The sequence below is a fragment of the Gallinula chloropus genome (genome assembly GCF_964237585.1).
Source record: "Gallinula chloropus genome assembly, chromosome: 13".
In the NCBI taxonomy this organism is placed as follows: Eukaryota; Metazoa; Chordata; class Aves; order Gruiformes; family Rallidae; genus Gallinula; species Gallinula chloropus.
In genome coordinates, this window is record NC_140098.1 from 7,953,746 (window position 1) to 7,963,055 (window position 9,310).

The window sequence follows — 9,310 nt, forward strand, 5'->3', positions numbered from 1 at the left end:
CTAAGGTATGTACTCTAAAGGAAGAAGCCTTTCACGGCTGTTTTAGACCGACAACCACATCAAAACACCCGGTGCATATAAAACAGGACATTGATCCTATTTTGAAGAATTTCAATAGGGTGCCTGTGTTTTCAGGCTATGAAAAGAGGTCTGCTCAGACTTATTGAAAGGTGGCTTTATGCGAAACCTCAGAGACAGCGAGGAGCAGAGCCACAGCCGACAGAGTCAGCGCGTTTGAAGTGTATTCAAGAGGTAGTTTTCCTTTGTTAGGCAGCAAAGACAATATGCCACAACACAGTCAATAAGCTCTGCTCAGCTCCCGTTAACGATCCTGGGACTGCAGACCCCACATTAATAACACGCTACCTGTCCAATCTAGATGGGCGAAGCCGCTTACACCAGAACTGTGCTACATAGCTAGCTGTTACAGTCACCTTTGCAATGTGCATTGCTACGCAGACCGATTTCCTGCCTAGGTTATGCTACCTGGCTTCAGGACGGTAATTTATTGTCCTTACCTAGAGGTGTGCATACACCGAACCTCATTACAAAAGGCATATGAAAGGGTAGCTGCACCCACACACAGGGCTATGCTCCTTATTGTATCCATGCCATAGGCACCTCCCTGCAGCCCAAATCCCTACAAAACCTTCTGTCACCTGAGATCAGGTGAGGAGCCCAGTGGGGCTGTGGTTCCTACGGGCTCTCTACAAGGATGCGTCTCCCGGGGCTCCGCAGCCCAAGGATCCGGGCAGGCTAGAAGGGGACGGCAGGCAGCCGTCGGGGCATCACCTCCCGTCCCGGGACGGCTCATGCACACAGAGGCCGGGCAGAGGCCTGGCGGGGCTGCGCGGCCCGCTGGGCACCGTCGGGAGGGCTGCGTTCCCGGCGGCGGCTCAGCGGCACGTCCCCCGTCCCCGCCGGGCCGCGGACCCGGTCCGCTCCCTCCCGCGGTGCCCGCGGAGCAAGGCGACGGCGCTTGGGGCTGACCTGGATGGTTTGCCTGTTGTACACTTTCACCACGTGAAAATTAAAACTGTAAATCCCTTTCCTGGGCGCGATGAAAGTGCTCCGCTCCGAGTCGAAGTTGCTGCCGATATTCACTAGTACCTGGAAGGGAAGGGCACCGTCAGCACCTCCGCGGGGCTGCCGCCGCCGCCCAGCCCCGCTGCCCCGCGGCCGCCCCCGGCCCCCAGCTCCCCCCCTCCCACCCCCTCCTCCCCTCCCGCGGGCACGGCCCCGCGGGGCGGCGCGTCCCCGGCCCGGCCCCATCACCTTCCCCGGCAACTTCTCCCGCAGCGGCGCGCCCGGAGCCCCGCCGCGCCCGCCCCACCTGGTCGAAGTAGATGATCATGGTGCGGTTGCTCATCTCGGAGGGCTCATGGTTGGTGCTGCGGATAGCGGAGAAGGCGACCTTGGCGCTGCCAGAGCGCACGGAGATGCCGAGCGCCGTGCCGGTGGGGTCGGAGGTGGGGTTGGAGTCGCACACCACGAGGCACTTCCCCTCCAGCACGATGGGCTCCGTCTCATTCTGCCCGCACGCCAGCCACGCCGCGCCCAGCAGCAGCCCCAAGCCCAGCCCCAGCCCCGGGCCCCGCATGGCGCCGCGCTCCCTTCCCTTCGCTCCGCGCCGCGCCGGGCGGCACGTCCAGGCTCCGCTATCCGCTCGCTCCCTGCCCTGCCCCGCCGCGCTCTCAGAGCGGGGCCGGGAGCGCCCCGCCGGGTGGGAAGCGGCCGCGAGGAGGCACGGGAGCGCCGGCACACATAGCGTGGGGCGGCGGGAGCGCTGCTGAGCCGGGCGGTGCGGAGCCGCCCGCCGCGCCGCGCGGGGCTGAGGGAGGCGGCGGGAGGCGGCGGCGCTGCCGGGGCTGCCGGCGAGCACAAAGACGGCGCGGGGCACGGCCCCGCCTCCCCACCGGCCCCGCGCTGGCGTCAGCGCCCCGCGCCCGCCCCCGCCGCGCCCGGCCCAACCGGCGCCCGCCGCGCGCCGCCGCCGCCAATGGCCGCGCAGTCCGTCTCCTGCCACCTGACGCCGCGGCTTTTGTTAGGCGGCGCGGGCGCGGGCGCGGGAGCAGGTGCCGAGCAGCCGCCCGCACCGCACCGCGCCGCGCTGCACAGGTAGGAGCACCGGGTCGCGGCGGCACCGCGCGGGGCTGGGGCGGAGGGCGGGAGAGCCCCCGCGGAGCCGAGGGACCCGCGGCAGCTCGGCGAGGACCGGGGTGTCGGGCGAATGCTGGCCGGGGCCCCGGGGGGCGGAACGGCACCGCGGCCGTCCGCTTTGCTCCCGGGCGGGGAAGGGCTGGAACGAAACGGGCTGCTGCGCGGCCGGCCAAAGGCTCGCCGCCGTCACCGAGCAGCAGCGGCATCACCGGGAGCGCTCTCACCCGCGCCCTCTCTTCCGCGGAGCGCACCGACGGGTGGGATGCTGAGGGTCCCTCCTCCCGGGGCGCCCGGTCGCCGCTGCCTCCTTCAGCCGCCGCGTTCACGTCCCGGGGAGCAGCAAAGCGCGGTGCCTCCGGCGAGGCTTCCCGAGCAAAAAACTTTTAAGAGCGCGTAGAGACTTTTCTGGCCGCCAGCGCCCCCGGCTGCTGGGGGAAGTGACCCCCCGGTGCCTGCCCTGCCGCCGGATGGCCCCGGCCTGGGGCGCGTTTTTAGGGCCGTTGCTGTTTGCTGAAGTGCCAAGATTGCCTGGGCTCGGCGGGTGTCCGGCCAGCGTTCCCTCTGCACGCGCTCCCAAAAAAACTAACTCGGGATTGCAAAAGAAGAGATCTGCTGATGAACCATTAGAAACAGACCACTGGAACAAAATAATTTCCTAACTGGCAGGTCTGTTTCCATAATTAAACTTCTATTCAGAGATAAAAAACTTATATGGAGTTTGCAGCATCCTCTCTGGGGTATTTAGTATTGTCCAAAACTGGGGTCCAGTGCAAATCACTTTTCTTTATTGTACTCTTCTGATTGTGCTATTATTTTGTCCGACAAACTGATATCTAGCAGCTACTGCGAATAAAACTTAAACCATATTCCTGTCCTGCTAAGTTTAGTGCGTGTCCGTAAAGTTGCTCAGCAGGAGCCTGTGAAGCGTCAGTTTGCCCGCGGGTCGGTACTGGCTGGCTCTGAGGGATGCGGTGTCCTTATAACCAATGGCGTCACGCTCAGGGAGGGCCAAAACACCCTGCACTTTGTTACAGACATTCAGCAGTCTGGAAAACAGTGCAGTGGCAAAGTTGCTACAGTTAGAAAATGGGTTGGACAGATAATAAAACTCTCCTGAGAAGTAGAAAATTAGATAAAACAGGGTGGGTGGTGGAGCCACAACACGTTGGAAGGTGTGTTACACTTTACTTCAGGGCATGTAATTTATTATTACTACTGACCTCTTTAGCTGAGTCAGAAATCAGAATCAGGGACTTTTTAAAAATAAAATTAATCTTTCTAAATATAAATATTTTGTGTCCTTGTCAGTCTTTGGCAAAATGACACAGGGATACGCAAACTGAAAAGCCCTTTTAAAATGTCTGAGTGCGTGGCTGTGTGTGCTTCCAATATACATGACATTTTATGTACTAAATACACCTGTACTTCATTTTTAAGCCCCCTCTTGTGCACAACAGATAAGTCAGTTCTGTTGTGCTGAGCAGCTTCTCACTGGTAGCTTGCTGATCTGAACCCAGGAGGGATTTCCCTCCTGAGCTGGAAGTTGCTCTTGATGTTCTGTGGTGACGCCCTGGGAGGAGGCAGGGTGGGCCTTGCTGGAAGGTGCTGACAGAGTTAACAGAAAGAACAAGATCAGAGGGGCCTGGAAAAATGAACAAACCTGTCACTGTTACCAGAAGCCCTATTCCTCACCCAGGAGGTGGGCAGAAGGGGGTGCGAACTTTCCTGTGCCAGACACCGTGGTTGCCACAGACTATCAGTCTTGCACACTTGACTAGCACTGTAGCACCCAGCTTCTGCAGTTCTGGCTTTAATAAAGTAACACCAGCCATGCAAATTAGACATTACTTCATTTTCATTAAATGTCACATGCGGGGCTAGGGAGTTGAGTTCCTCTGTATTGACAACAGCCTCTGACTCGTACTGGGAACAAAGAAGAGAGGCTCAGCAGGAGGATGTAGGTGCTGATACATAAGAACATGGCGTAATTAGTGATGTGTGGCAGAGAGCTCCCAAATTAGGAGTGCGGATTTGCAAATCCAGATGTTACTGAGGGCTAGGAATTACATTACTCCATCTAATTACTAACTGCTTTGTTAATCAATGTCATTGAGTACAATGGGGCAATTGTCATTCAGATACAACGGGAACAATGTCAAGGTATTAACAAACTGGAAGAGATGTCACAGGCTGAACTAGCCTGTTCCTTCATCAGAGCTTGTTTGTTCGATGTTTGCTTTTAAGAAATACTTTTGTGGATATGGAGAAAATGTGTGAGCTGCCCATTGCAGGGCTGGTAGCCATGACCTCCACGTTGGCAGACCAAGCAGGGACTGTTAGGCTGTAGAACTCCCCTAATGTTTGATCCATAGTTAAAGAAAACAAAGAAAACCCCAAACAACTTGGAAATAACATGGAGGGGAAAAAATTAATGGAAAGTTCCTCATGAGTCTCTGAAGAACCGCTCAGGACTGGTTGCAATCCTGCTCAGATCGTGAGAGCACTGCTTATTTTGTTCCATAAAAAAATTATGGAGAGACCAAAATAACTTGGTCTTTTACCCCTTACACAGAAGCAAGTTTAAAGCTCAGAGGTACTGAACCATTATCTGTAGAAACCAAAATATAGTTTAGCCACAAAGCAGTTTTAAATCATGAGCAGCAGCATCATTACCTGCCCTGCATTACACTGTCAGCGAGCCTTAATCCGGTTTTTGGAAAATCATCCTTAGAAACTCAGTCTCACCAGACATTTAACTTTAGCTTCACTTATAAGAGAGACTCTAAGGGGGGAAGTATAAGCTCCTCTGAAAATGAGTACAGAGAAATCTACTTGAAACCTTTATTTTTCTCCTTCGAGAGAACAATGTATCAAGAGTTTAGCTGTGTATAAAACCACCTTTTCACAGACTCCTTGCCTTTTGATTTAATCCTTCTGAGCAAGAAGTGCAAGGTCTGGCCCATAACTGGATAACTTATATGAAATGCAGTTTGTTCACTGTTCTGAAAATGCAGTTTGTTCACTGCTATATTACTTTATTAAGTATAAACAGCAAAAAGCAATTCAGAGATTTATATATGCCCATATAAACTTCAGATACTTGCCTTCCTGAGCCTCTGCTGGGATTCTATATGAAGCCTGAAGGTGTGTGAAAATGAGATTTAGAGCAAAACAGCTCTTGCTGATCCATACCATGCGCTGGGTTGATTTGCTGTTTTAAGAGAGGCTTGCATGTATTTATGGTGATTTGCTTAGGGTGTCACCTTCAGCTTCCACAGCAAGCAATTAAGGTGCCTCAAAGAGCAGACCAAGTTCAGCAGAGAGCGCACAGCAGGAGCAGCTGAACTGTTAAGGTGCTGCTATCTATCCAGCAGAAATTATCTGTGCTGTCCCATGCCCTGCAGAATAGGAAAGGCCGCAGAGATTTGCGTGCCACAGGCCCACCAGCGCAGGGTGGGCACAGCAGAGACAGGACAGAGCGTGGCACAGGAAGGCTGGTTCAGGTGCCCAGGGAAAACCCCACTGGGACAAGGGAACTCTCTTGAGAGACCACTGGTGGTTGCGGGAGAAAGATGGTGTCACTGAGGATAAAACCCATCGGTCAAAGGGACAGCTAAACTCAGAGTACCTGTACTTTCCAAGGCCTGACAATAATGGCTGGGTGATCATTTGTGAATGTTCTTACCCACACACTCTCTAATTTTATTTGATCAAATTAAACCTGATTGCTTCCCAAATTTAGTCATGCACTCCTTTCTACAGAGAAATAGTTCTCATTTTTGCTTTCAGATCTCTTTTTTTTTGGGTAGAAAATATCAAATAAAATAAGGTTAGTGTTTTCCCTGTGCCTTCATGTGTTTTGAAATGCTAAAAAAAGTTGTGATAAATTATTGAGATAAAAATTTGCCTTTTGCAGTTCACCATTGTGGCAAACCTCAGTCTCAAAACTGGGAATTTGTGATGGATACAGGCAGTTGCAAACAGAAGGTCAAAAGGGACACTGTTACACAGTCCTAACCAAAGTGGGGATTGTGGCAGTAAATGAAATAAAATTCTTTACCTTGAAGAATATTGGGCTGCACAGATTTTGGGGTTTGTATATTCTGAAGAACAACACAGTTTATTAAGATAATGTGGATAATGTCATCTGCTGCTTTTTATTGACTGTCTGTAATACAGCATTTAACTTCTAATCTCCAGTTTATATATTACCTTGGGCAGCTTTAAAACTGGGAAGAATGTTAGCTCCCTGCTAAATATATTTGAAAATACCATCCTATGTCATGCCATAGACAATTATTAAACATTCTGGTTTATACAACTGTAATTGTCTGTATGTAGCATAGTGTTGTCAAGCTTTTTTTTTTTTTTAAAGTAACATTGGATTTCAGTCTTACCTTAAGAGGTGCCTGCTTTACAGCTAGATCTCTGTTGTATTTACTGATAACTTGCAGTTCAATTCATTAATTGGATGGGATATTAGCAGGTTTTCTTTCAGGTACAAAAAAATCCATAGTGAGCAATGATGCCAAGATCAGGAGCTTGATTTGTTTTTCTTGTCACAGACTTCTGTCAAAAGAAGTGCACTGTTACAAATAAATAACTCAAATTGGAAATTAGTCGCCATTCAGATAGGTAATTATATTTTAACAGGGCAAAATCCCAGCCCAGGCTGCCAGAGAACACTCAGCTAAAGCCAGCATGGGTTGGAACAGCATGTGTGCTCGCTGTAATTGTAAATGTGGCCACCTCGGTCATGCTGCCTCTTCAGACTTAAAAGAATTAAGACCAAAGCTGTCCAAATGTTAACTGAAACTCCTAATAATTAGGGGTTATTAGGGGCTGTTGGCTGGCTTTATTTTCTACCGCAGCACTCTTGTATTTGTGGATTCTATTTATACACAGAATTAAGAGCTCTTTTTGAAGAGGTAATCCAATCTCCTCTGTGTAATTTAGCCAGAGATTTTTTTTCCTGGCCCTTAATTCTGGCTGTGTTTCAGGATGTATGGTGAAGCTGCAATACTAAAAATAATCTCATTCAATATATTTTCTCTGAAAAGATGAGCCAGACCAGCCTACAAATGCTGGGTAAAACTCTGGTTTTTTTTCTTACTTACAGAAGAAGCACGGGGGTTGCTGAGGGTAACTTCGTGTGCATCCTTCCCTCTAGTGGCTGCACTTCTCTAAGAACACTAGCAACACTTCAACACTTCTTCTGCATTAGGTACAAGGGGATGGAAGGAAGCTAGCCAGGAAGGAGACAAGTAGATACAAATGTTTAGGCACCAGGAAATTCAGATCTCATGATGAGCCATATCAAGACAGATAGACAACAAGAGCCATGGATTTGACAATATTGTTGTGAAAATGCAACGAGTTCTTGAAAAGATGACAGATCACTGGCATGCAAGACCAGCTTCTCAGCCACTTCGCGATCTCTCACACCGATCCTTTTTGTAGGTCTGTCTTGTCTTCCCATGTTCCCAGCATGGACTCACAGGTAGAAAATACATCAGTAACTTCACAGAAACAAGCTGTGCCTCTTGTGTCTCTTCCATACACTCTTACCTTATCTGCTACATACTTTCACCCTTTTTGTCTGTCCTTTCCAGCAGCAGTAAACCCACCCCACCACTCCATGTTAATTGCTTACTGTTCTGCTCCTCCTGCTCTGAGATTAGTGACTGTCATACAACCTAACACCCCTTCCCAAATTGCTGTCGGTGATGAATCAAACCCATGACTGTTAGGAGGGTGACTGAGACAGCACTGCAGAAATGCAGCTACCCCTAGGTAGAAAACAAGGCTGCAGGAATACAAATAGCTCATGGAATATTTCATAAAAGCTTAGTGTTGTCTGCATGCTGCAGCAAGTGGTCACACACAATGAAGTGCGTGCGCTGTATTGCCTCTCTGGCCAGGTTTTCCAGGTGTTGAACCAGGGACTCTGTGGAGTTTAAACACCTCAGATAGATAGACTGGGTAAGCTGGGGGAAAAAATACACAACAGAGAGGGAGAGAAAACATGCTGGAATTTAATTCACATTTCAGATGCCAAACTGTGCGAGTTTTCCAGCCCTTCAGCTGGAGACATCTCTATTCTTCTCTTCTCACTCTCACCCTTTTGCTTTCTGCCATTTTTACTAGTTTTATAGCAGGTTTACTCTCTCCAGCCAGACTAATTTATTCTAGTTCTGATCAGACCAGTCTAGGTCCTTGTAATCTACAGTAGCTGTGAGGTTTCCTTCGCGTTTGTCATTTACTGCTCTGGCAGTATATGATAACAAAGGCTATTAGATGCCTCCTCTTTTTCACTGCACATATTGGACATATGTGGTACCCGGCACAGAAACTATTACAGGGCAACCCCAGGGTGTATCCCAAGGCATATTTCCATGAGAAATTAAAATCTGACAGGACAGTGATGACTGTCAGATCTCAGGGGTTAACTTCTATCCATAAGTTACTGGCAATTAAAATCCTGATATTAGTATTTCACTAAGGGCTCCTCCTTCTGAGTAACTAATGTGTTATTCAACCAGTTAAAAGTGTTTATAGCCTTCCCAGCAGTATTGAGACCAACCCATGGTTAAAGAATAAATCTTTAAAATAACAGATTACTTACGTGATTTTTGAACTACTGGGACAATTCTTGAGGCATTTATTTCTCTCTAGGTTTGGGGGTGAAAATTATTAGTAGTTATGTGTATTTTCAGCAAAAAAGTAAAATAGTAAATTCCATCAAACACTGACTACAGCTACTTTTATCATAAATTTTTACAAATTCCCCACCAGTGAGCTCATTAGCGTAAATGATAGAGCCTTATCTCAGGTTTAAAGTCAGCATTTTTCCTTAGCTACCAAACAGCCTGTTTTCTTTCATGACACAGTAATGGAGGACTTTACCCCAGAGAGCAGGGAAAATATTCCTTTCTGTTCTTGCAGGGCAATCAAGTAGGGCTAGTAAAAAACAAGCAGACTGAGTAGGATTTTGGTGCTTTCGGTATCCTCCTGGAAGCCTTTTCTAGAAGGAGCAAAGCCTTTGCAGGGGAAAGAAGTGCACATTGTACCACAGGCCTTTGTGAGGGGCAGATGTCAGAGGAGGACAGAGAAGGAAGGTTATTTCTGAAGAAAATAGGTTCTCTCTATT

General features: G+C 49.4%; 1 protein-coding gene and 1 long non-coding RNA gene across 2 annotated transcripts; both read right to left on the reverse strand.

Moving 5' to 3' along the window:
* Positions 1 to 810: 810 nt before the first annotated feature.
* CBLN1 (cerebellin 1 precursor) lies at positions 811 to 1,600 on the reverse strand (the record flags this gene model as incomplete). Its single annotated transcript, XM_084270054.1, has 2 exons — positions 811 to 1,110; positions 1,334 to 1,600. The coding sequence occupies 2 exons, from the start codon at positions 1,598 to 1,600 to the stop codon at positions 811 to 813; spliced, it is 567 nt and encodes a 188-aa protein (XP_084126180.1).
* A 1,333-nt stretch (positions 1,601 to 2,933) lies between these two features.
* Positions 2,934 to 7,891, reverse strand: LOC311196636. The gene is made up of 3 exons (XR_014617590.1): positions 7,278 to 7,891; positions 6,558 to 6,729; positions 2,934 to 3,206 (listed from the first exon to the last, which is right to left on the reverse strand). It is a non-coding gene; the product is annotated as an uncharacterized lncRNA (long non-coding RNA).
* Positions 7,892 to 9,310: the final 1,419 nt, after the last annotated feature.